This window comes from Balaenoptera borealis (assembly GCF_965194805.1).
Source record: "Balaenoptera borealis genome assembly, chromosome: 17".
NCBI classification, from domain to species: Eukaryota; Metazoa; Chordata; class Mammalia; order Artiodactyla; family Balaenopteridae; genus Balaenoptera; species Balaenoptera borealis.
Window position 1 is genome coordinate 38067355 of NC_138876.1, and position 27373 is coordinate 38094727.

Genomic DNA, 27373 nt, shown 5'->3' on the forward strand with positions numbered 1-27373 from the left:
CATGAGTGCAGGGCCCGCCATTTGTCCAGAGAGCCACAATTAGGGATGTATTTGACCCCACAGGCACCCGGGATAAGCCACTTTTCTGCCACCATGTTTTCGAATTCATCCGCATTAAACTTAGTAAATCCCCACTTCTTGGAGATACGGATCTTCTGGCGGCCAGGTAACTTGAACTTGGCCCTGCGGAGGGCCTCAATCACATGCTCCTTGTTCTGCAGCTTGGTGCGGATGGACATTATGATTTGGCCAATGTGGACCCTGGCCACTGCCCTGGCGCTTTCCAAAGGTACCGCGCATACCTGTCTGGAGCCTAGATTGGGGACAGCATGCCAGTCATTAGTGTACACTGGAAATGGCTGTCTCCAAGGTCCCTTAGGGCAACCCGTATAGGCAACAGGCTGCATACACTACTGAGGAAGCTAAAATCATCTAGTTAACTACCTGTAACTGCAGTAGCTAGAGTACAGGGTAGGGCTGCATTTTCAGTTTTACTAGGTGTTGATAGATTATACTCCAGAGGCTGCCCATTTGTGTTCTCGCTAGCAGTGTACAAGAGCCCCATATTTTCACATCTTTACCAATGCTATAGTCAGACATGCTAACTTTGCCAAGCTGATTGTTTTAACCTGCATTTTCCTGATTATCGGTGAGATTCAACATTTTTTTCATATGTATTTTAGCCATTTCTCATGTATACATACCTTTCATTTAAAGTTAAACTTAGAATTTTACACAGAATACCATTCTCTGAAGTGAATTTTAATATTGTATTAAAAAATCAAACTTGTTACACAGTACATATGTTCTATGACTTTATGCATACATCCATATACATATATCAAGGTAAAGTCCAATACAAAAAAAAAATAGCTTTCCCATGGCCAGTGTTCTATGGAAGTAAGACTGTGCAAACTTTATTTTGTAGTCAAATGAGATTGCAACACTAAGGCAGAACAAGGCAAAAGCAGATGTGTCCACAGTATATTACAGAATATCTTGCATAGCTTATTTGTTCTCACTTGATAAACTCATTTTAGGATTCTGAAAGATTTTTTTTTTCTCAATGAATTTATACAAGTTAGTGTGTACTTTTTGCCTTTGTTCTATAGCAAACCAGCTTTCTCAGTACTAGTTATGTTTTAGTTTACAACCTTACAGAATTAATGATAGCTTGAGCTTTTGGGGCTCTGAACTGTTTCACTGTAATCCTTGATACAATGACGTGCAAATACATGTATCATTTTGAATCTTCATCTGTATCTCAGGCGATTTTCTAGGGCTTCCATTCTCTGTGTCATTTCTTCTAGTAAATCTCAAATTAAGGAAGAGGAATCTGAATGGCCTGTATTTATTTACATTCAAATCAACTTGATTTATCTACATAAGAATTTGTGTCCTGAAAAATCCAAGGCTTTTGGGGTTTTTTTTTTTCCCATTTCTGTTAAGTATTTTAAAATTCTGACTTATAAGTTTATAGTAACTTATTAGCACATGCTATCAAGACTATAAATCTGTATGGGGTTAAATACTCTTTTTTTTTTTAAAGCCAGATAGTTCAGTTCAAATTTTTCTTTTTAAAAATTTTAATTCTACTCACACTCCTGTTGCTTATAAATTAATTTGCCATAGCACACCTCTCAAAGCCAAACTGATAATGTTGGGAATGAGGTGAAGAGAAGAAAACAAAAGGATTAGGCCTTGGAAAGTAAGATGACATCAGAAGAGATGAAGAAAGATGAGGAGTTTTCACCAATGATGATAGGACCAAAGTGTAGCAGCCTTGAAGACTTCTGACCTATGCTCTTCTAATTTTTTTTTAATTTTTTTTTTAAGATTTTTTTTTTTTTTCTTTTTTTGGATGTGGACCGTTTTTAAAGTCTTTATTGAATTTGTTACAATATTGCTTCTGTTTTATGTTTTGGTTTTTTGGCCGCGAGGCATGTGGGATCCTAGCTCCCTGATAAGGGATTGAACCTGCACCCCTGCATTGGAAGGCGAAGTCTTAACCACTGGACTGCCAGGGAAGTCCCAACCTATTCTCTTTTATATATAACTTCCTTATTCTCTTGTGAAGTAAACCCTCCGAGGTGGGCTGGGAAAAGGCAGAGCAGAGGAGCATTAGAATAAACATTTGTCTTCCTTCCTGAAGCTTCTTAATACCCTCCACCTGCTCCCTCAATGGCAGAATGAGAGCCTGGATTCATCACCTATATTAAACACTGTCAGATTATTTTACTTTACTTTATGGAGCATATTTCTGGTTTTCAGAGAGGGAATGGCTATATGCTGTTCTTTATTTTATAAACCCATTTGCACAGAAATAATTCAGAATTAAACCGTTTCCCTTTAGACTAGTTGATGCATATTGAGCTAGATATCAGGCAGCTTTAATAAGCTTACTATAATTTTAAATTCAGAGCATTTGGCAGGGTGTTCAGTGTATAAAAGCACTGAATCCTCATTTCTCCATTATCCCAAAGCATCCCTTTTATTTGTAATAATTGTATTAATGAATCATTGGATCCTGCTGTTCCCTTGGTAGAATGTTTCATCTTAGAGTGCTGATATAAAAGATCCCTGCTGCCAAACAAAACCCCACCCCAGTCCTCTAGAACCTACACACTGACCAGATGTGGCCGCAGTGTGGCTTGGGACCAAAGGAAGGGTTTGGAGTTTAGGTAAAAGACTTTGAAACCTCTTCATTCTACATTAATTCTTTGCCTATACGCACTGTATCTTAAATGCACTTCAGATCTGGTATATAGCTTTCATTTCCTCCCAGCAGAGAAGGAGTTAAATAAGTCTGTCTTGTCTTTACTTTGCATACTGACTGGCTGACTGGCCTTAACTGCTAAACCTCCTAGAACCAACCGCAGATAGCAGCTAAGTGCCTGACCTGTGCCGGAAGCTTGGCTTGCCCTTGGCTCTCAAGCACCTATCAGTCTGCTTAAGAAAAAGCCTTTCTTGGAGTTCACTGTTCTTGACTTTATGGAAATGACTTCATTTGATACATACCCATATATAGAATTTTTTGAAGTTGTGATAATATTCTTTGCATTCCATACAGAAGCATAACATTAGAAAAGGATATAGCGCTGTGTTAATTTTCTTACTTCTTCATTTGCAAGGTTCTGGAACATTATAAGGTTTTCACATTTGCATTGATTGTGTTTTTCTTCCAAAGGACTTCCTAAGAAAGCAGATGGAAAGTGTTCACCTCTATAACCCACCAAACTTCCCAGACTCGTAATAGTAGGACTGAATCAGCATATGAAGGAAACCATAATGAAAGAAATGTTCAACTTTTTCCATGCAGCCAGATCCAGTAAATACCAGGAAAGGGCTGTATGTGCTTCCAATGCTGGAAGTGCCCTTTTTTGTGGACTGCGGGAAGACTACTCCACTTTCTTTTAGTTTATTTTTTTAGTTCTCATTTTTCTTAAGTTCTTCTCTTTCCCCCTCTCCTACTTCCTACTTCCTCCTTTCCTGTCCTCCCTTAAGCTGAGTTTGTTGGCAAATTGAGAGGCTGATAGCAAATTACCCTATAGTAATATTTTACTTGGAATTACCTGAGGATTTTGTCGAATGGAAAAGTTTTTGTGTAGACCGTGCAAGATTGTTTTCTTCAAACAGATATCTGTGTTGCACTGCAAAATTAGAACAGGAAAGTATGTCTCGGATATTTATGGTGACTGGCTCAGATTCTGTAAAGAAAAAGAAAACTGAAGTCAAACCTGTTTAACATGGTTGTGGTTATAATACAGCCATCAACTGTCAGAGTAAGGTACTTGGTACTTATAGAATGGGGTACATAGAATGGGGTACATAGCTTTATTTTGGGACATACTATGGCAGAAAGACTGTCAGCAGAGAGGCTATTACCAACTATGGCTAAAAAAGTGTAGAGTAAATGTTTCCTGTGTGATGGAACAACTTTTGTCTGTGGGGAAACCATGGTGCAAAGCATCAACCAAAGATTCTAAAAATACTGCTTTTAAAAAATGTACCTGTTGGCTTGTGGGCCCTCTTTGGCAGTTCCCCTGCTGGGGAATCCCGTCTTCCATCAGAGTCTTCCAGAGCTGAGAGGTAAAAGATGACCAAAAGAGTGACACTTGTCCACATGGGCGCATGTGTTCTTTAGAAAACTGGTCCCAGACCAACTCCTTACCTACCTGCCACCACCCAGGATGTTCTGGTTTGATTTGGTAACACCACCGATTCACAAAAGCACTTGGTTCCCCCGATAATCTAAGACCTTTCTAGGGCAGTTCTCTTTAGTAAGAGAAGCTTGGATCCCTTAAATGCATCTTAAGAATATCCCCCAAAATGTTACGTCTAGAAGGTAGGGTGGGAAAAAAAATTAAGTGTGTCCAAGGATTAAGTTGCAGTGGCAGCAGCTCCATTTGAGGCGTTTCAGCTTAAATGAAAGAGCTTAAAGGCAGAACATTACCAAGTTGCATTAGAAATCTGAAAGGCCTTCCCTTCCTGGCCTCTTTCATCCCATTGCTCTTTCCTATGGAAGAATAAGACACATCACTTTGGGATTTTACTGGCGACTGAAGCTGGGACAGGAATAAAAGAAAAAATGGTGAGAACTGCTATATGCAAGGACACCCGGCACAACAGTGAACTGGAGAAAAGCACAAGGGGCTCCTATGCGTAAGAAAATCTAAATTCTAAACGGCAGTTTAATGTTCTGTAAACAAGTAGTCCGTGCAAGAGGGCATTCTTTAAATTTTCATCAGTGAGCTTGGAAGGACTACCATCCCTTTCCACTCTAGTTACAGGTGTATCCCAAAATTGTGCATCAGCTTTCCTGATTCATATAATGGTTTTTTCTAGTTTCGTGATCATCTCCATAGGGTTTTTGTGAGGATTAAGAATTTTGCCATGTGTCAGAACACTTACCACACTGCTCAGTACAGAGCAAGTGCTCAAGCAACGTTAGCTATTATTTTGTCTTCCCTCTCCCCTATTCCACTTTTTGTGCTTAGTGTTTCTGGGCTTCACTGGCCCTGCCTACAAGGGAGGCACTTTTTTGAGCACTTTGAAGGAATGGATTGAGAATTTCTCATTCACGTGCTGCTGTGTTTGCTAAGGTCTCTTCTAGACATAAGCTATAGTACCTTCACATATGCCTTTCCGTAGTTTATCACTTATCTCGCCCATCGTGCTGAAGTCTTCGGCATAGAAGAGATGCTCTTCTGTGGGCTCAGAGGCAATCTCTTGTAGTTCTTCCTCAATGGCTTTCCCTACCCCAACAGCATACATGGTTACACCTAAGGAACAGAGCAAATTAAGAGCAGGGTAGTTACACAGACATGGAAAACAAACTTATGGTTACCAAAGAGGAAAGGGGGGGAAGGGATAAAATAGGAGCTTGGGATTAACAGATACACACTACTATATATAAAATAGACAACAGGGTCCTACTGTATAGCACAGGGAACTATATTCAATACCTTATGATAACCTATAATGGAAAAGAATAATCTGTGATTATATATAATATATATGTGATATATATATAATGTGAATCACTTTGCTGTACACCTGAAACTAACACCACATTGTAAACCAACTTTACTTAAATTAAAAAAAACCACAGTAGTTAGAGTTGTATTCCCAGGATCTGGAAGTTGTGTGTACTGCACCCAAAGCCAGCTAGATATTAACAAGTGGTGTGATTTGAGGGGTCCATGTCAACCTCCCTTTACTTTTGCATCATTTTAATTTTGGCTTTGTGAGCAAAAGACAGGGATCCAAGAGAGGAAGGTGAGGCATGAAGGAGAGGTTGGGGAGCTAGACCACCAACCTGTTGCTCAGCTCTGGACAAGGTCATTAACAAATCTTCAACTTTCCCCTGAATTAGCCTTGTGGGTAAAGTAGAAAAGGGCACTACCTTATGGCTTGCTTGCTAAATGAGAATCTCTTCTGGGAGAATTCTAAGAAACAGGTCAGTTTATGACCTTGTAACCTAGTTTCTACTTCTCAGAGGTACAGATAGGAACTTTAAGTGACCTGCGGCCAAGTGAAGCTGGATTCTGCCCACCCATCTTGGGAGGACAAAGCCTTGTGAGGAGGTGCTAAGCTGAAAAGGAGAATCTGCAGACCAGTGGAAATCCCCAAAGTAAGTCAGAAAAAAGAACAAACCCAAGTATCAACCTTAGATTCCAAGAGGCATATGAGATTGTTCCAAAAGCTTTTCTAAACAAAATTAATCATTAGACTCCCTTCCGCAATATCCCCTTCATTTGAAAGTAAAACATAATAAGAACTTAAGTTCTGCTTGATTTTCAGCAGGTATCTTATTCTGGCTAATTCATTAGACTAGATTTTTTTTTTTAAATGGACATAAAAATGGCTCTTTAAGCCAAAGGGCAAGAGTTGGCCTCGTTCTAAAGTCTATGTCAGGTCAACAGCCAAGTTCAGCATATTTGTCTGAGAGCCCAGTGACTTTATGCACAACTTCCTAAAAAGGATAACTACTATTTTAAGATTGTGTTAGCTATACATAGCAGTAATTAAATTCATTAGAGGATGTCACTTCAGATAAATCTTGTTGATTCAAGAACCAAGTAAACATCTGTTTCTTCCACCACCTGTCTTTGGAGGATTCGTGGAAATTTGAGTGGGTAAGAGTAAGGTAGATTGGCTTCAGTGAGACAAATAAAAGGGTTGACAACTGTCTTTGGAGACAGGGTGCTTTCCCCTATACATTTTAAGAATGCAGGTTAGAGGGGTCTGTGGGTTTGACATAGGCTCAGGTAAGCTAGTCTAGAAGCAGGGGAACTGGGTGTGAGCAGCCAGTTCTACAATCCACCCAGATGATTCAGGCAGGACACTTTTTGTGGCTCCTACTCTATTGGGTTCAGAAGAAAAGAGTGACGTAAGCAATATCAATAAAACGGCCTCCTCTGTGAAGAGAGTGACTGAATGCTGACGTGAACCAGCCTTTCTGTGAGCAGGAACGGAGTTCACCAATGCTACTGCCAGCACTTTCATCCTTTGTTCATTCACTCAGCAAGGGCTGGTCACACATGTACTGTATTCCATGCCTGATGGAGGCACTGAGTCCATAACGTCTTGGATGAAGCCCTGGTTGGTACATATCCTTTCCCTCTTATAGGACCTGCTGAAGCAATGTGCCCTCGACAAGTTCTTAAAGAAAGCAGCTTTCAAGCAAACTGCTTCACAGCCTCAAGCTTTCTCATCTCCCCAAGGGAGATCCAGACACTTTCCCTCAAGCTCTCTCCACCAACCATCATAGCTTTTGGGTTTCCTTTCGTCAAGAGCTATATTCCCCCGCCACACTTGACATCTATACACAAATGAAGTCACCTCAAATGCCCCCTGCGTTATACATGGAGTCAGACAAACCTCAGAGAAGAGGCTGAGCTCTACTGAGCAGCAAGAGTTTAGAGTCATGATCTTGTGTGACATTTTGATTTTCTCAAAAGTTAAATTTTGCCTCCTGCAAACACACACGAGTATTCGCTGTCCTAAGGCTACTGCACTCCCAGAGTGTTCACTGGAAGCACTGCTTAAAAAAGAAAAGTATTGGTAAGCGTTCTTCCTATCAGGAGTCTATTTTTATCAAGCTCTTCAGGTGATTCTGAAGCAACCAGACCAGTGTCGGAACTGTTGTGTATTTCTCTGGTTAAATAGCACGTGCAGGATTGATTCTCTGCTCTGGCGGTCACACCCTGGCTAGTAAATCACAGTAGATGATTACTCAGGTATAGTCTGTGTGTAGACCAACCTGCCAGTCTGCAAGATTTTCGTATCCTTCCCGAGTCCTTTAACTCCTGTGGGGTGCCTTTAAGGCCACTAGGTGGCAGTTTAGTAAAGGTGTGTAACAGTGGTGACAGGAAGCCTTTCTGTCTGCTCAAAGAATCTCACTCCTGTGGCCCCATGTGAACACCAAGTGAGTTTAAGAAACCCGAACCTTGAGTGGTGTAAACCACACCTCCATCCCATATTACCATTGGCCTGGGCTTTACTGGCCCACTCGGAGACATCATCCTGAGCCCGTCCATCTGTTAACACGATGGCCACTCTGGGCACCCGTGCGGAGAGAGGCCTGGCCCCTTCTACTTGGGTAAAACTTCTCTCAAACATGTGTTTCAGAGCCAGTCCAGTCATAGAGCCCTTGCCCATGTATTTCATGTGGGCCACAGCTTTTTTCATGTCTTTGGCCAAGCTGAAGTTTCTCAGGGTAAACTCTGTGCGGACCTGCGTGGAATACTGGAGCAGCCCCACTCGAGCGGCTTTTGGGGAAATTGCCAAGGAATTTATAATTCCAGTGACAAACTGCTTCACAATCTCAAAGTTCTCTTCTCCGAGGCTCTTGGATCCATCGATCACAAAGACCAGGTCAACTGGGCCTTCAGTGCATCCTACAGGAATGAAAGGAAAGTTGAGCTAGTTAAATGATAAAAATCACTTATGCACAAGAGGAGAAGAAGACTGTGCTTCCACTGGAGGCATAACCACTTGGGAGAGCCACCTTTATTCTTTACATAATACACAGGACAGACAGTGTAGGGAGAGTAACGAGCAACAGTAATGCTCAGAATTGCCTTTATATGCGGCTTGTCAAATTGTTAAAAAGTAGTATTTTCCACAAGCAAAAACACACAGCAGATGTACAAATTGGAAACCAGGTCCACGCTGTACCCTGGGTCACCGGCAGCCAGGTCTGGGAGGGACTGTGTGTATAGTACTCTGAAGGGTCTGACAGCACCCAAAAGATTCCAATAACTTTACTCCAGGCGGGTGATACCACCCCGGTGCTGGCATCTGACAGACAACAGACTTGGAAAGTCTTCCAGTTCAGCTCGGCCATCACCTCTTCCAGGGAGATTTCCTAGTAACTCAGCTTGTCTTAGTTACTCTCTGTGTAGCCCTAACACGACTAATTTAGTCGACAAAACATTGTTTATTGAGCACCTGCTTTGTGTAAGGCAGTCAGTGCAGCAGGATTGCAACAGTGACCAAAGCAAACTCCCTGACACCACGTTGCTTACAGTCCAATGTACTCTGTGCAGTGTTCCACACAGTACAACGGCTAGTTAATTATGTGTCAGTGTCCTCCTCCCGTCTGCCAGTTCCTCCTCAGCAGGAGCCATTTCTCATTAATTTCTGTACCTCCAATACCTGGCACACAATAGTTGTTAAATAAATACTTGTTGACAGAATAAACGAAGGAGGTGGTGTCCATTGGGTAGCACACCCGTTAGTATCCTATTGACTTTTTTTTTTTTTGGCTGAGCCATACAGCCTGTGGGAACTTAGCTCCCCAACCAGAGACCGAATCTGGGCCCTCGGCAGTGAAAGCACGGAGTCCCAACCACTGGACTGCCAGGGAATTCCCCCCTATTGACCTTTTAAAGTTTTAAAATGAATTATCACTGTGAATTCTTTATCTATATGGAAGTTTTCCAAGCAACTCAGATGGGTGACAGTAAAAGCTTTATGCAAATACGTAAGCAAACTGGGTGTGGAGAGGTTTTTTTGTTATTTAGGGCTGCATAAGAAAAATTTACAGATTCCAAATGAATGATCTCATTTCAAACAGTCTATGCAATATACATTCCCTTTTACATATCAAGCAGCTGTCTAATATTTGAAAATGAAGCACAGCAATATTAGGAAGTAAAGACACACATGCAAAAATATTTCTATTCCTGGGCTTAACTAATACGCTAATGTAATTTTGTGTGTGTGTGTGTGTGTGTGTGTGTGTGTGTGTGTGTGTTGGAAGAGTTGGGTTCCTCTCTTTCTTCATTCAATGCTTGTCCTCTTTACCCAACCTACTGATCTGTTATTAATGAGAGGAAAAGGCCAATTCAGAGCTTCATTTACATTCATAGCCTGAATCTCAAGGAGTGTGCACGTGACTCTCCAGCAGATTTCAGAAATAGTGAAATAATTTTCCAGCAGTGAATCTGTTTTCTCTTCTTCCCCATATACTCTTTTCTTACAGAATGAAACCAACACCTGCAGCCTCCATGCATAGAGGGGTGTAGAAGGCTTCGCCAGGAAACAAGAATCCTAGGTCGAGTGGAAGAGCATCAGGGTGAGAGGTGCCAGACTCTCACTTTCAGATCCAGGGAGAATGACAGTCCCTCTTGCTGGCTACTTGTTTGCAGGAAGGTCACTCAGCTTTCCTTGGATGTTTTCTTTTGGTAGTTAAGTCAATGAGACTGGAACGGAGCAGTGTTTTGCTTTCTGAACTTAATTTTCACAGAGTTCCAGAATTTCAGGGTTGGACAAGACCTTTAAAAGCCACTGGTCCAGCCACCCCTGTTGCTCACATCTTTACTGCATCCCTACCCAGTAGCCATTCATTCAGCCTGGACCTGAACACCTCTCCTGATGAGGAACTCATCACTTCACCACTGAAGCCCCATCTGTAGACAGCTCTGCTGTTGATGATTACATTTGTAGCCATCATTTGTCGAGCAATTGGAATGTGCCAGCACTGGGCTAAACACTTTTAAATCATGATATCATGTATTCCTCATGACGATTCTGTGAGGTATTATCTTCATATTATATGAAGAAACTGAGACTCAAGTTAAATAATTTCTCCAAGGTCACACAAATGTATGAATAGGGGGTTCAAATCCAGGTCTGTCGAAGCTCATGATCTTAACTAATTAATCACACAGCTTCTCTGAGACAAAGTGTCTTTGTCCTCATACTCAGCTGTAGCTTCTCCCCGATGTCCTTTCTTTCCCTGGGGTCTGGGGGGAGTGTCATATAAATAATGGGTGAGGAGATTGTCAGTTTGGTATTTGAAAGGTACCTCAAGTCTTTTTTTCTACATAGATCTTCCTTTATTTTTCACTTGACATCGTATTGAACTTCCCCACCATGATGCTTTCTAAATCTTGTCTCTATCCTTTTTCTTTATTTTTTTTCTAAAAAAAATATTACATGCACATGGAACAAAGTTCAAACACTACAAAGGGTATCTATATCTATATATCTCCATCTACCTATATAGCTATATCTATATTGAGAGAGAGAATATAGGTTAGAGAGAGCCTTTTGCAAAATACATCAATGGTAACATACTATAAAAACCATTCAGCACCATGCTTTTTTCACCTAAAATATCTTGGGGATACATCTAGAGCTGCTTCATTCCTTTTAACAGCTGTATAGTATTCTATTGTATAGATGTACCATCATTTATTTAATCAGTATCTTATGGATAGACATTTACCTTATTTCCCATTTTTGCTACTGCAAATAACGCTGCACAAAACATCCCTTTAAATATGGCTATGTGTTCTTATGTGATAAGAACACATGCACTTATCTGTGGGATAAACTCCTAGAACTGGAACTGCCTTTAAAATATTGCCAAATTGCCCTCCTAAAAGTTGTACCAATTCAGATGCCTAGTGATAAATTTACAATTGCCTATTACAACATACCATTGCTGGAGACTTCCCTGGTGGTCCAGTGGCTAAAGTCTCCATGCTCCCAATGCAGGGGCCTGGGTTTGATACCTAGTCAGAGAACTAGATCCCACATGCCGCAACTAAGAGTTCACGTGCTGCAACTAAGTGTTCGTGTGCCACAACTAAAAGATCCCGCACATGGCAATGAAGATCCTGCGTGCTGCAACTAAGACCCAGTGCAGCCAAAAAATAAATAAATAAATAAAATTTTTTTTTTAAAAAATATATATACACACACACACACACCATTGCCAATATAAGGAATCATCAAAATTTTTGAACTCTGATAACAGGTAAAAAAAATGTATGGTAGCTTTAATCTCTCACTATACATTTTCCCTTTTTTTTCTTTTATGGCTTTTATGTTTCATGTCATGTTTAGAAAGTTCTTCTCTACTCTGAGATTATAAAATAACTCAAGATTTTTTCTGCTACTTTAGAGGTATTATTTTTTAAGTTTAAAAGCACAAGTCTTACCTCCCTCATTCCAGATATTCTTATTCAGCTAGGATCATTCTAGCCTCTTAGCTGATAGTGAACTTACTGTCAACTAAAACCAGAAGTTTTTTCATAGGTTCAGTTAGGCTCTCTCTTCCCCATTCTGTATCTATGCATACACATTTATGTCTATGGTAGAAGCAGAGGTGAGGGATTTATTTCCTGCAAATACTCCAAAAAGCAATTGCTCCCAAACCAAATTAAGGTAGAAAACCAAGTTGAGATCACTTACTTTTGCACCGTCTTCCATCCTCAGCTAGAATAAATCCCTCTGAGCATTTGCAGATGTAAGAACTGCCACGATTAACACAAATGTGTTCACAGCCATGGTGGGTTGATTTGCAGACATCCTTCCCTGAGGGTAATGTAGGAAGTTAAGCAACCTCATCAATGTAGAAATGAGCTGGGTTGAACAGTCATGTCAGGACAGATCATAGAAATAATCCATTAAAAAAAATCTCGGTCAAACTTCCTCTATAACATCTCCCTTTTCAGTCTAATACTCAGGATACGGCATGGTAAAGGAAACCTCCTCCTCTCAGAAAGCTCTAGTTCCCATGAAACTGAATGGTGAGATGGGTAATCAGGTGTCCTGGATTTATTGTTAATTTTTAGAATTGTTCGATGTGCTTTGAGTTTTGATTTTCCCAAGCTACTGATTTTTCCCCATAGACATCCCAAACGCTTCAGTTTTAATTGTCTGATTAACATTTTTCATGTGTGAGATACTTTTAACTCTCCAAAGTAGTTACAGCCTTTTAATCTTCACAACGTCCTGTGGAAAGAGGAGGGCAGGGATAATTATACCCAATGTATAAATGAAGAAACGAAGTTTCACAGAGTTGCCCAAGGTCATACAACCAGTTGATGACACAGCTGAAGCAGGATGTGTCCTGAGTAGTCCTCCTCCGCGGCATGAAAGCCTTTGGTTCTCTGGTTCTTTTCTGTCATTAGCTCCCTACAAGGAGAAGCTTCCTACAAAATTGGAATCAGTGACTACAGATCCCTCTGGAAGTGGGAATGGTGGGATTTGATTTAGCAATCAAATTTCAGAGGAAGAAGTTGTGCCTTGTGTACAATTGTGTACAATAGCTCAACTTATTGAGCAAAAAATATGTTGAACGAAGAAATGATGCACATGTATGCCCATGCTTACAGAAAGAGAAGCAAGAACAAATGGCTCAGGCAGACATAATGGGCAGAACTGTAGCCATGGGCTCCGTAGAAGGACACCACCTTGTGAAGGCAAAACATAGGCTAGTGTAGGGAGCCCTGCAGAGTCAGGCCACGGACCCACGGGCATCCCAGGAATCGGTTTTTCAGACAGAACTTCTCACTAACAGTAGAAGCCCCTCTTTCTGGCAGAAGAATGCGGAATGAGTTCTCCCCAACCCCACTAAGGTTGACCTGTGGAGGCCCCCAGTTATTTCGGGAATCCATGAGGATATTCCCCCAAATCAACCTCAACAGCAAGTGAATTTTTTTTTTTAAACTAAAAAAGGAACATCCTGCCCACCAGAGCAGAGTATCACAAAAGCAAGTGGACAGTGTCAAGATCCCCCAAAGCAGGGATTAACAGCTCAGAATCTCACAGTGGAGGAAAAATCTCCACCTTGTTCTTGTCTACTGCCCACCTCACTGAGCTTGGCCAACCCTGTCTCTTCTGTTGGGGGCTGTGATGGTTAACTTGATGTGTCACCTTGTCTAGGCTATGGTGCCCAGTTGTTGCATCAAACACCAGTCTAGATGTTGCTGTGAAGGTATTTTTTTTTAGATGAGATTAACATTTAAATCAGGAGACTTTGAGTAAAGCAGATTATCCTCCATATTGTGGGTGGGCCTTATCTTGAAGACCTTTAGAGAAAAAAAAGACTGAATTCCCCAAAAGGAAGAGGGAATTCTGCTTCCAGACTGCCTTTGGATTACAGCTGCAACATCGGTTCTTCCCTGGGTCTCCAGCCTGCCAGCCTGCCCTACAGATTCCCTATCTATCGATCTATACACACACACACACACACACACACACACACACACACGTACACATACATTTTATTGGTTCTCTGGAGAACCCTGACCAATATATCTTCTAAGTAAACTCAGCATCTGTTTTGAGTGACCTACAGAAGCAAATGACAGAACGGATAAACAAGACTCACAGAAAATCCTTTCGGCCCTTCTCGCACCTTCTGCCCTTACTTATAAGGTTTGCCAAGAAAAAATAGCAGTATAACTATTCTTTGATCCTTATAGAGATTGCTGGCAGAGATTCTAATCCCACCCAATGACTAGCCAGGCACCGTGCTAGGCTCTGGACATCCACACAACTCTTGTGGAAAGGGCCTACAGCTGGGAGAAAGTGAAAAGCAGCGAAGAGCCTGACAACTCAGGACCTTGACTGAGAAATTCTTGAAGAACTAAGGGTCTGTTGTACTGATCACTAGCACAACAGTTTCAGAGCACCCAAGGCAGGAACTTACAATAGTGACATTGATTATAAAGGAAGACTTTCAATGCTTAATGAAGTTCTCCAACTGTCCAAGACCCACAGATGGAAAAGTCCGCCTCTACCTTGAAGCCACTTACTTCTGCAGTGTTTCCTGTCCTCAGCGAGTCGGAATCCCTCCAAGCACTTGCAGATGTACGACTCACCACTGTTCACGCAAATGTGTTCACAGCCGTGGTCTACTGCTTGGCAGACATCTTTCCCTGAGGACAGCAGAGCAAGTTAAATGTTACCAGCATCAATTTTCCCTGGGCTTCACCTGCAAATTTCCATCCATCTCAGCCACTGGACTCCAGGGCCACCTGAGCTCAGTGATCCGTGGGGAGGAAGGTAAAACTGAGGATGAAGTTCAGCGGCTCTAATTCGGGCTCACTCTCCCAACTTCCTCACTATCACCGCCGCCGTCATTCACCAGCACCTACTTCAGTGTCTCATAAATATGCAAGCCATCATCAGCTTTCTGCAGATGCAGTTTGTGATATCAGAAAGGAAACACTGTTGGTATGATTACTTAGGAGATTAAACCTCAGTTTAGATTAGTGGCACTGAAATCTAATTTTGGCTTTTCCCCTGACATATGACTTTGGAGAATGACTTAACCTTACCTTTCCTTTCTGAAAAATGAGAAAAATACTTCCAGTTACCCATCTTTTCTTCAAATGTGAAATATGAGGTGTTCTCTGTAAAGTACTTTTGAGAAGCTTGAGAAAAAGACGACTGATGGGGTGGGAATCATTTGCTCAGGGTTACACACCCCCCTTTGACTATATAGAGACGTGTCTTGGCCCCATCTAAGAGGCCTTGCTTTCTGAGACACAGAATGGCCTCATCATAAGGTGGTCTCTAAGAGGGATTTGCACCACCAGAAACAACAACAATACTAATTAAGAATAAAGAAACAGAGGCTCAGAGAAGTTAAGCAACTTGCCCAGCTAATAAATGGCAGAGCTAGAAGCTGATAGAATACTGGATTTCAGACTGTACATCTTTCCAGTAGAGCACACTGCCAACCTGTCGTTTCTTTCCACAGGGCACAAATGAACACCTTTGGTTGTAGCTCTGGCACTGACTTTTTTCATTTGTCCATTTGTTTGTTTTCTTTTTAATAGACTTTATTATTTAGGACAGTTTTAGATCTACAGAAAAACTGAAGATAGTACAGAGAGGTTCTATAAACCCCATACCCAGTTTCCACTATTATTAACATCTTTTACTAGTGTGACATGTTTGTTAACAATTAATGGACCATTACTGATACAGTAATATCAACTAAAGTCCATAGCTTATTTATATTTCCTTAGTTTTTAAGCCAAAGTCCTTTTTTTCTGATCCAGGATCCCACATTACATTTAGTGGTCTTGTGGCATCAGTTTTTGAGAGTAACTGATACACAGAGATCAGTACGGTGGATTTCATGCAGAGGTCAGATACAGTAATGTGAGCCCACTCCAATAAAAACTTACTTCTGCAGGTTTTCCCATCTTCACGGAGTATATACCCTTCAAAGCACTGGCACACAAAAGAGCCTCCAGTGTTTACACACGAATGTTCACAACCATGGTTCCCCAAAGCACAAGAGTCCAATTCTGACAATCCAATTGGAATTAGAGAAAGAGAAAAAGGAAATGATTCATACATTACTTATTCAATCTTATAAGACATTTCAGACACCTTAAATGAAAGCAGTACTTTATCCCACAGGGCACATTTCAAAATAGAAAGCATGTCTATAAGCAAAAATTCTTAATATATAAAGAGCACATAAAATAAAACAATATGATCATAGGAAAAATGAACAAAAGACATGGAAGGAAAAGTTACAAAAGGAGAGATAAAAATGGCCTATAAATATTAGTAAGTTCCACATTATTGATTATCATATAACTATAATGTCAGCTTATCTACATATCTGCTTATGTATGCATGTATGTGTCCTACTTTGGTCATCCATCCATCCAGTCACTCATTCGTTTGTTCACCGAGTTGTGGAATATTTCATGAGTCCCTTCTCTCTGAGTCAGGTACTCTTCTAGGGTCTGGGGATGTAACAATGAATAAAACCAAGTTTCTGCTTTTGTGAAGTTTACATTTGGTGGCAAGGGTGGGAGGAAAGAGGGGGCAAGACAAACGACAGACAAACAAATATATATGTTATATGGGGAAGGTGCTATGGGGAAAAGCAGGACAAGGGGGATATAGAGTGCCCGCTGGTTTGCGGCATAGGGAGGGCTTGTTATTTTACATGCTGCAGTCAGAGAAGGTGACGCTGAGCAGAGCCCTGAAGAAAGAGATGAGTGAATACGTAGTGTTTGGAAAGAACAGCATCCAAGGAGAACAGCATCTGCAAATGGCAGTGGTAGGAGTGGGTGTGGCACGTTTCAGGAAAGGTAAGGAGACCAGGGGGCCAGGCAAGTGATAAGCCGGGATAGACCATGTGGGAGTCACAGGCAGTGGTTGCATCTAAGTAAGAAGGGGTCACTGGATGGTTTTGAGCAGTGGAGAGACATGAACTGACTTTATTTTTAAAGGACTACCGTGCACAGAATGGGGCACAGGTAAGGCTGGAGCACGGAGAGCTGGAAGAAACCCAGTGCACTGATCCTGGTGGCCCAGACAGGCTGGTGAGAGGGGTCAGACTGTGCCTGTGCTTTGAAGGTAGAGCCTACAAGCTTTGCTGATGGGTTAATATAAAGAGTTTATCTTCATATGGATATGACAGAAGAGTCACAGGTGACTCTGAGGTTACAGGACTGAGCAACTGCAGAATGGCATTGCCGTCCACATGGCTGGGGCAGCTTCTGCGGGAGCTGGTTTGTGAACCTGTGAAAACCAGGCTGATATTTAAAAAACCCATTACTGAGGACAGGTGGGAAGTGATTTTTTATAAGAACCAAACATAATTCTGAGAGTCAACGCTATCATTTCAGATCGAGGAGAATTTCTACAATGCATATGACATGAGGTTATTAAATAAATGTTCCAAAGTGCATAATCACTTTTATAGTCAGGCACAGACCATACGCTTTTTTCTAAGACATTTTTGCAGTATTTTTTTTGGAAGGGAGTCCTGAGAACCACCCTATGCGTTAATTAAAGCAGCTGTTGTTATTCTCATTTACTAGCTAGGGAAACTACGGTTTGGGAAGATTAATGGCTTGCCAACATCAAATGCTAATAAGTGATAGCACCAGATTAAACATGTAATTTTCTGATAATAAATCCCTAGCTAAATAAATGTTTTCCCTAGCTACACTGCATTGCTATATTCTAAAGTAAGCTTCCAAACATGAAGGGAATTGTGCTTGTCTTCGTTTGGGCAGAAGCACCGCCAAAATCGTACAATGGGAAGGCATTATATCAACTAACATTACAACTGCAGAGGAGAGTCAAAACAGAGCTGCCCCTTCCTCTTTGCTCTGAACATGACTTACTTCTCTGGGCACAGTCTAGACTCATTATTAATGCAGAACATCACCCGATGGCTTGGGGTAATCCCTCACATAGTGTTGAGTGGAAATGCAGTTGAGTGATCCATAATACAGACAGCTGGCTGGCTGTGGAGGCGAGCACTTTTTTCCTCACCATGAATTTATATTAAGAATACTCCATTTTCCAATGCAATAAAATAGCTATACATAACTCTTTCAGTCCAGTCTTGCCAAGCCATAATCCAGACAGAACCCCCTGAGCACACCCCTTCTATTTTTTTTTTTATAAGTTTATTTATTATTTTTATTCTTGGCTGCGTTGGGTCTTTGTTGCTGCGCGCGGGCTTCTCTTGCTGTGGAGCACAGGCTCTAGGTGCACGGGCTTCAGTAGTTGTGGTTCGTGGGCTCTAGAGCGCAGGCTCAGTAGTTGTGGTGTACGGGCTTAGTTGCTCTGCGGCATGTGGGATCTTCCCGGACCAGGGCTCGAACCCGTGTCCCCTGCATTGGCAGGCGGATTCTTAACCGCTGCGCCACCAGGGAAGCCCACCCGCCATCTTTCTGGAGCTTCCCCCATGCCCTGTCCTGTCTCCGTAGCTCCACCTCAGGCTGCAATTTTGAAGAGTGATTGTCTCGGTGCAGGGGCCCTGAAAGCTCATCGGCCCCCAGGTTCTCCCACGCCGAGCCGTGATGGTCTGAGCCTGTACTAGGCAGAGTGGCACTGCTATCCTTTATCAGGAGCCTGCTGAGCCTGAAGCCCCTGTTCTCAGGGGGCGTATTCACTCTTGGCTGCAGACTATCCCAGGAGCTCCCAGCCCAGCTTCTGAGCTCTCCTGGGCTTTTGTACTAATAGCTGTTTGGAAATTTTGTGGTGTGCATGCTTTAAAAGCATGTAGACAGTTTGGGTTTTTAACCTATCCCCTCCTCACCCCCTTAGAGCATCTGATCAAGAGAGAGGAGAGCTGCGGTTCTCACCCTCTGGTGAGCATCAGTCACTTGCAGAGATTATTTTAAAGGCAAAACAGGCCCATCGTTCAAAATTCAAACATATTAAGGGCAGACTTCCCCTATGGAGGGGTATCTGGCAATATCTACCAAAAGTACAAAATGTACCTTTGACCCGGCAACTTCACTTCTGGAATTCCCTCCTGCAGATACCCTGGCACATATGAAGTGTATCAATAATTTGATATACTTTTAAAAAATATTTATTTATTTTATTTATTTATTTTTGGCTGCATTGGGTCTTCGTTGCTGCATGCGGGCTAGTTGCGGCGAGCGGGGGCTACTCTTCGTTGAGGTGCGCAGGCTTCTCATTGCGGTGGCTTCTCTTGCTGTGGAGCACGGGCTCTAGGCGCGTGGGCTTCAGTAGTTGTGGCTCGCAGGCTTCAGTAGTTGTGGCTCCCGGGCTCTAGAGCGCGGGCTCAGTAGTTGTGGCACACGGGCTTAGTTGCTCCGCGGCATGTGGGATCTTCCCGGACCAGGGCTTGAACCTGTGTCCGCTGCATTGGCAGGCAGATTCTTAACCACTGCGCCACCAGGGAAGCCCCTGGTATACTTTCAAGTTATTCACGGCAGCATTGTTTGTAATAATGAAAAGTGGGAAACAACCCAAGTGTCCACGACTACTCAGGAGACAAGCTGAATAAATATTCTATACAATGAGACACGAAGCAGCTGTAAAAAGAATGAGGCAGTTCTCTATGTAATGATTTGAAGAAATCTCCAATAAGTATCCTTGAATGAAGAAAAAAAAGGCATAGAATAGGGTATACAGTGCACCACTTTGTGTGTGTGTGTGTAAGGAAAGGGGAAAAAATATAAACAGATATTTGTATTGGCCTTTATTCACACAAAGAAACATGGAGGATAAATAATACACAAATAAAAATGGAATATTAGCTATCTGTTGCTACGAAACAAGTTATGCCAAAACTTAGCAGCTTAAAGCAACATGTATTATCTCACACAGTTTCTGAGGTTGTGGAATCCCCGAGTGGCTCAGCTGGGAGGTTCTGGCTCAGAGTCTCTCAAGAAGCTGCAGTCGAGCTGTCCCCTGGGGCTGCATTGATCTCAAGGCTCGACTGGAGCTGGAGGATCTGCTTCTGAGCTCACTCATGTATTCACTGGCCTCAGTTCCTCCCTGGTGGTTGCCTGAAGGCTTCAGTTCCTCACCATGTGGGCCTCTCCACAGGGTTGCTCCCGACATGGTTTCCCCCAGAGTGAGTGATTCAAGAAGTGAGAGAGAGCTCCCAAGAGAGCAGCCACAGTGTCTCTGATAACGTAACTGGAGAAGTGACATACCATTGTTATTGCCATATGTTGTTGGTCACACAGACCAACAGTGAAGGAGAGACTACACGTGTGTGAATTCAGGAGATGGGGATTGCTGGGGGCCGCCCTGGAGGCGGCCCACTACCCGTTCCTGATGGGAAGTGGAGGTAGGGGATGGGTGGAAGGGCAAGAATAGGAGCCAGACTTCTTAATGTACGTCTTTTCGTATTGTTCTGATTTTTAAACCATGTAAAAACCTTTTACTTATTCTAAAAATAGAATAAACTTTAAACAAAAAAATCTTACAAAAGTACTCCTCTTGCTCACCTTTGACACATTACAGCATTATTTTTAAAGGCTGCACCATGATTCATTTAACCAGTTTCTTATTGGAAGGGCATTTAGGTGGTTCCTAGGCTTTGCTATTACAAACGTTATTGCAATGGATATTCGTGTGCCTGTAGTTTTGCGTACAATGTGAAAGCATGTCTGAAAGATAAACATCTAGAAGTGGAATTGCCTAGTTAAAGGGAATGAACATTTACAACTGGATACATATTTTCAAATTGTCCTCCAAGGACGTTGCATCAATCACCGTAAGATAATCTCTATTTCTGGGGGTCCAGGGTGCCGACTGGGCTTCTAGATGTTTTAAAAGCCCCACAGATGATTCCAGTAAACCACCAGGGGTGAGATGCTGGCACTGGACCCAGAGCTTATGTTCAGAGACCTTCCCAAGTGTCCAGATGATTCTGCACCTCCACCATCATGAACCACATGCTATCGTCTTTCTCTTGGGCTATTACTATATCGTCTGCTAACGGGGTCTCCACAAACCTACTTCCGCCCCCTCCAGCCTATCCTCCCCGACTCAGCCCAAGTCCTCTTTCCAAAATGTGAATCTGCTCACATCACTCCCTCCCTCTGCCTGAGATCCTTTAATGCTTCCAAGAGTCTGGATAAGACACAGAATCGTTGGTGAGGTTCGCGGGACCTGCCCTGCTGCGTCATCTCATCCACGCTCCCCCAACTCTGAGTACTTTCTTTCAGAACCTCAGTGCCAAGCCAGAAGCTCTCCCCACACAGGGCTCTGCACAGCCGTTCCTCTGCCTCTCCTTCCTCCGCCACCTCCTCCAGATGTCTTCCTAGACCCCCCCGGCATAGGGCCCAAAGCACCAGGCATCTGCCCCCTCTGGTAACATCACAGCTGTCACTGAACAGTTAGTTATGTGGTTGCTTTGGATCTGTGCCCACCTCCTCACTGGACTACGCTCCCACGGGCTCTGACCTCCAGGGGACCGCGGGCTGCATCTGCCCTCCTCTCTGTGGACCTAACTTAATGCTTGGCCCACAACAGGTCCTCAGCAAACGCCTGCTGAGTACAAGGAAACATTTCCTCAGTTTTCTACTCTGAAAACTGAGGGTAACTAGATCCACCGCCCAGGGGTTTTGTGCAGGTGTTTTAAATCAGAACCCATGTGGTGGGGATGCTGGCGGTCGGCTGGGCGCCCCTTTCTCTCCCACGTGCCAGCCTCGCAGAACGCAATTCATATTTGTTCAGCAAAATGTCCAGTTTCTGCACATCAGGGACATTCCGGTCACTCATAATTAAAGAACTACACGTGGTAACTCCCCGACCACAGGCTCTAGCTGCCCTCCAGTCACCAAGTCTGGAAACCAGCTTGGAGTCAGCTTCTCCCCAGAGCCAAAGGTACTCCCACTAGGAAAGCACTTCAGTGGTTCCCCAACAGGCAAAGAGAGCCACCATCCCTGACTCACGATCATGGGGTGCCTTCAGCCTGGGGAGAATGGTGGGCACCCCGCCGAGAATTCATTCATTCAGCAAGTGTTAACGAAGCACTTACTCTGCCAGGCTCTACCCTCATTCTCGGGCTGGAAGGGACCCTGGGGATGAAGTGGTCCAACTCCTTCCTTTAGAGTCCAGGAAACTGATGGTCACAGAGAGGAAGTGACTTTCACAAGGCCCCTTACCCTGCAGAGATGATTAGTGTCAGCTGTGCTGGGGGCAGAGGCGTGATTAGATCACAAGTCTATCACCTCCATGTTCCCTGGTCCAGCTGCACATCCAGTGGTCATCCTAGCCCAGCAGGGTCAGCAGAGTCTGCTCAGATAGACTGGTAGATTCTCAGAAGACAAACTAAAATGGTTTTCTCCAGGGAGGCTGGGTCTCTAAATAGTTTAATGTAACTAAATGTTGCAGGTGATTTGTCCCAGCGGCTTCTCCAGGCTCACCTCTCTCCAGTCTCCCTCTCACACTCAGCACTCAGTACTTAGTACTCAGTACTCAATGTTTAGTACTCAGTACTAAGTACACTCAGCTTCCTTCAGTTCACTCTCTGGACCCTGGGCTTGCATGTGCTATTTCCTATGCCTGGGAAGACTGCTCCCCTCCGTTTTAGTCCTTTCGGGCTGCTATGACAAAATACCACAGACCGAGTGGCTTCTAAACAATAGAAATGTATTGCTCACAGTTCTGGAAGCTGGAAGTCTGAGATCAGGGTACCTGCATGGCTGGGTGAGAGCCCTCCTCCGGGTCACAGACTTCCTGTATTCTCACATGGTGGAAGGGGCTGGAGAGCCCTGTGGGCACGAATCCCATTCATAAGGGCTCCACCCTCATGACCTAATCACCTCCCAAAGGCCCCACCTCCTAACACCATCACCTTGGGGGTTAGACTCTCAACATATGAATTTGGGGAGGACACAAACATTCAGTCCATAACACCCTCCATCTCTGGCTAGCTCCCTCCATCAATCTCCAGGTGTTGGATCAAACATCTCTTTCTCAGGAGACTTTCTCTAGACTAGGTGAGGGTCCCCCTGCCACACGCCCCTGTGACACCTCTTCTTCCCATATCATGACTCTCATCACACAGAATGGATGATCCATCTTTAATATCCTTCCTCCCTGAGAAACTTTAAACACTGCCAGGGCAGAAACGGAACCTGCATCAACCCCAGGGATGCCCAGTGCCCAGCACAATATGACCAGCACAAAAATGCAGGTACATGGTAAATACTTGTGGAGACTGAGAATCAATGAACCAAGAGCTTAAGGAAGTACCTAGACTCAAATCCAGAGATGAGAGTGAGGACAGACTTGATCGGGAACCATCATTTAAGTGAAATGGATGAGAGGAATTAGGAGAAATCCCAGGGTGCAGGAAGAAAACATTTTCCCTGTAAAAGAAGGATCCTCTTTTTTTTACATGTAAGGAGGCAGGTCTACACATTAATTAAACCCTCATCGTGAATAGGGTCTGCGATTTGTGATCAAGGTGAGCAGAAGTTTCAGGACATAGCACAGGTTTGTAGGGCCCGTGTCTAACAGCCCCACACACTGATACAGCCTGCGCTCCTCACATCTGGATTCCACATGCACGTGACTCATGGTGACTCATGCACGTCTGTGGTGCAGTAGTCATGGGGTGATGTGTTCCAAGGACTCGCACCTCTGTGGCGATGACAGACAGCAATCCTGCGTCTGGCGCTCCACGTAGGAGGTTATTAAAACCAACCCCAACCCGAGGGAGAAAGCCACAGTGGCCCCCTGCCAAGAGGGTAACCAAGGCCGAGAGATAGAATTACACCATTTGCTGGCTTTTTAAAGTAGTAAAACTAGGAGCAGCCATTCGTTTGCTAACTCTGTGTAGGCTTTTTCTCAGAGAGACCAGAAGCAGCTGAACTGAGATGTACTTTTAAAGGGCATCTCACACTGGGTAAGAGATCCTGAAGTCAGAAGACCCCAGTTCTAGTCCTGACTCTGTCACTGACCCCCAGGGCCAGCTTGAGGGCACCAGTTTTCTCCCTGTGCCTGTTTCCCACAAAAGAAAGGAAAGATCTTTAAGTTTCCTTCTGTTGCGTTAAACCTCTAATGTGAATATGCGAGGGTAAAGGTGGTCTTTTCCCTTCACTCTCTGTGATGGACTGAATTGTGTTTCCCCTCGAATTAATATGTTGAAGCCCTAACTCCCAATGTGCTGGTATTTGGAGGTGGGGCCTTTGGGAGGTGATTAGGGTTAGTTGAGGTCATGAGGGTGGGGCCCCCATGATGGGATTAGTGCCCTTCTAAGAAGAGACACAAGACAGCTTATTCTCTCTCTATCATGGGAGGACACAGAAAGAAGGCATCCATCCGCAAGCCAAGAGGAGGGTTCTCACCAGAACCTAACCATACTGGCACCTTGATCTTGGACTTCCAGTCTCCAGAACTGTGAGACAATACATTTCTGCTGTTTAAGCCACCCAGCCTACAGTATTTCATGATGGCAGCCTGAGCAGACTTATACACTCCTCTTGCCCTGCTCAGGGTTGCTTCTGTCCTTCAAAGTCAAGCTGGGAGGCATCAGGTGGGAAAAGGCCTTTGCACACCCACCTCTGGTGGCCACAGTAGGAGTATCCCCAACCGAAATTCCCAGTGCCCTATGCTTGTGGCTCAGATCCCCATCAGCACCCTCCACTTGCTAGAAGAAGGTAGTCCCTGGGTTCCTGAGTCTGACTCCTCCCAGGGTGGTCCATCTCTGGAGCCCCACAAGGGGGCAGGCCTGGCCCTGGGAGTGGGTCTCCAGGCATCAAGGCAAGGATGCTACCTCAGCCCTCTCCTCAGTGTGGGGCAGTCCAGCAGTGGGAAGCAAGACCATAACAAGAGTACCTTAGGGTTTATGGCAACTGACAAGTTTCCCAATGAATGTCTCTCCCTGTGCCACACAGAGACCCTGAGAGAGAGGCAGAAATGATCATTCTCAGTTTACAGATGAACAATCAGATCCAGAGAGGTCAATTCCCTTGCCCAGCATGGGAGCTACAAGATTTAAACCCAGTCTTTGGGCTCTCAGTTCAGTGTTCTTTCTACTCTGCCACGCTGGTTCTAGATCTGGGCACAGACAGCCACAGGGCGAGGTGGGGCCATGAGAGGTCCTAGTGGAGCCTACCTGCAGTGGGTGGAACAGAGCTGCTCCCAGCAGGGGGGAGGGGCAGGAAGCTCCCCACGGAGGTGATGCTGGCCCTGGGCTGGGTTTCCGCCAGCAGGGTGGGATAGGGACGTTGTCCTCAGTGGAGACAGGATGGGCTGGAGGTACAGGGCTTACTCAGAGGATAGGGGAGCTGCCCCCCTAAAGAACTGGAGGGAGCAGGCAAGACCTGGGTGGGGTTCAGGAGGGGAGGAAGGGGTTCTCGACCACTGCCAAATCAAGGCACTCGACTGGAAACTGGGGGAGACAGTGGAGAGCCACTGAAGGTTACTGGGCAGGGGTGGACCCTGTGCCAGGTGCCACAGGATGAAAAGACTGGTGGTCTCTGTCCATTCACTCTCTCATTCATTGAACTTTATAGAGCATCTCCTGTGGGCCAGGCCTGGAACTCAGGGTCCGAATAAGAGCCGGTCTCTAACCTCCAGGAGCTCGCAGGGCAGTGGGCTGTGTGTTCCATGCACATCTAGCCTACAGAGTCTTTCCTGGTGCTGGGATGCCCTTGTACGAGGTCTGTCTCAGGGAAATTTCCAGGAGGTAGAGATGGGAGGAGTCCTCTCAGCTGCAGCTTGTAGAAGAGACTCCCCCGTTCCTCTCCCCACCTTACCCCCCAGGCTGTGGAACAACCCTCCAAGGCAAGGAAGACTTCTACAGGCAAACACAGCTTGGGGGCCAGGGGACCTAGAGGAAGGGAGGATGGGCGTCACTCTAGAGGCCAGAGAGCCCAAGGTGCCTGCAGGGGTGTGGGCATAACTGTGTCTACTTCCTTCCTGGGCCCTGGGAAACTGGGCTTGCTCTCCATGCTTCAGAGAACCTTCCAAAAAGCGAGTGAAGTGTTCTTCAGGACACCTGCTATCAAGGCTCTAAGTGGAGGCTGCCTTTATGAAGGGCCAAGGACACCCTTAGCTCCTGAGCCAGGCCTGGCTGAACCCCAGCTGCCTCCCCATCCACAGCCCAGCACGATTTACAAAAAAGATGCAGTCATGGCATCAGGCTCTTTGTGATCTGGCATAGAGCTGGGAAACATACATCCCAACCCCAGTTAACTACGGCCACACCGAAAACACAGCCCATTATTTCAGGACAGGTCAGCTAGACTGAATCATCCTTGGGCAGACAGAGAGTCTTCAATTAGGGGACGAGCTCAACAGATATGTATGGGTAAAGTGCATCTCTTACATACCACCATTGCCTGAGGACAGGATAATTCTAACCCATCTGATCATCTCACATCTCATATGGACACACCATATATAAATAAATACTTATCAAAATTCACTTCTAACGGCATTGTTGAACATTTACTCATGTGGATGATATCACTGTATCATTAGTTACAAACACCATAAATGAGAAAATGGGCAACATTTAAAAGTGTCAGTGGCCATAACAGATGTGGACGTAGGGAGGGAGGGGGACGGGCACGCGATTGTAAGGAGAAGGAGTAGCATTTGTCTGGAAGGGCCCTGAGAATTTCGTAGAAGTCCTGCAACTATCTTATGGTCAGCTCTTGGTCATCACAGTAATGGGGAGGACCAAAGAAAGGCATGAATAATCTAAGATGATGAGAATTAAAACAAACCAGTTAAAAAGTGTGCTTCTGGCTTTGGCCTGCAGTCAAAGGTAGATACAATTCGACACACCCACCCTCTTTCTGCACCCCGATACCCAGCCCGTCCTGGTGCTGGTGTTGCTGGCCGTGCTGGCCAGAGCAGCGGGCTGGGAGGCAGCTGGGCAGGCAGCCACAAGCAAGCCATAAGACTCAAGACTCTATCCCAAATGGGGGAAACATTTTCTCACAGGCTGCCTAGTTAGAGAGGCACACCCAGCTGTGCAATCAGCTCACCTGCCCAAGTGAACAGACGATATAAAAAGGTGGACAGGGCTTCCCTGGTGGCGCAGTGGTTACGAATCTGCCTGCCAATGCAAGGGACACAGGTTCGAGCCCTGGCCTGGGAAGATCCCACATGCCGCAGAGCGACTAAGCCCGTGCGCCACAACTACTGAGCCTGAGCTCTAGAGCCCACGAGCCACAACTACTGAAGCCTGCGCGCCTAGAGCCCGTGCTCCGCAACAAGAGAAGCCACAACAATGAGAAGCCCGCGCACCACGACGAAGAGTAGCCCCCACTCACCGCAACTAGAGAAAGCCCGTGCGCAGCAACAAAGACCCAACGCAGCCAAAAATAAATAAATTAATTAATTA

The 27373-nt window shown here is 44.4% G+C and overlaps 1 protein-coding gene and 1 long non-coding RNA gene across 6 annotated transcripts in view; one reads left to right on the forward strand and one right to left on the reverse strand.

The window, feature by feature from the left end:
- Positions 1–741: 741 nt before the first annotated feature.
- MATN2 (matrilin 2) overlaps positions 742–27373 on the reverse strand; it is a 161428-nt gene continuing 134796 nt past the window's right edge. For 2 of the 5 annotated variants that reach the window (XM_082364257.1, XM_082364256.1), the window contains exons 11-19: positions 15945–16067; positions 14547–14684; positions 12211–12333; positions 7989–8402; positions 5130–5282; positions 4011–4082; positions 3573–3707; positions 3095–3193; positions 742–1309 (exon numbers count right to left, since the gene is read on the reverse strand). In XM_082364257.1, the coding sequence (XP_082220383.1) occupies positions 1254–1309; positions 3095–3193; positions 3573–3707; positions 4011–4082; positions 5130–5282; positions 7989–8402; positions 12211–12333; positions 14547–14684; positions 15945–16067 (1313 nt within the window). In that variant the 3' untranslated portion in view covers positions 742–1253. The remainder of the gene's footprint in view (positions 1310–3094; positions 3194–3572; positions 3708–4010; positions 4083–5129; positions 5283–7988; positions 8403–12210; positions 12334–14546; positions 14685–15944; positions 16068–27373) is intronic. The other 3 variants (XM_082364258.1, XM_082364254.1, XM_082364255.1) reach the window with 2 other exon arrangements.
- LOC309615200 lies at positions 5295–11690 on the forward strand. Its single transcript, XR_014236623.1, has 2 exons — positions 5295–6133; positions 9992–11690. It is a non-coding gene; the product is annotated as an uncharacterized lncRNA (long non-coding RNA).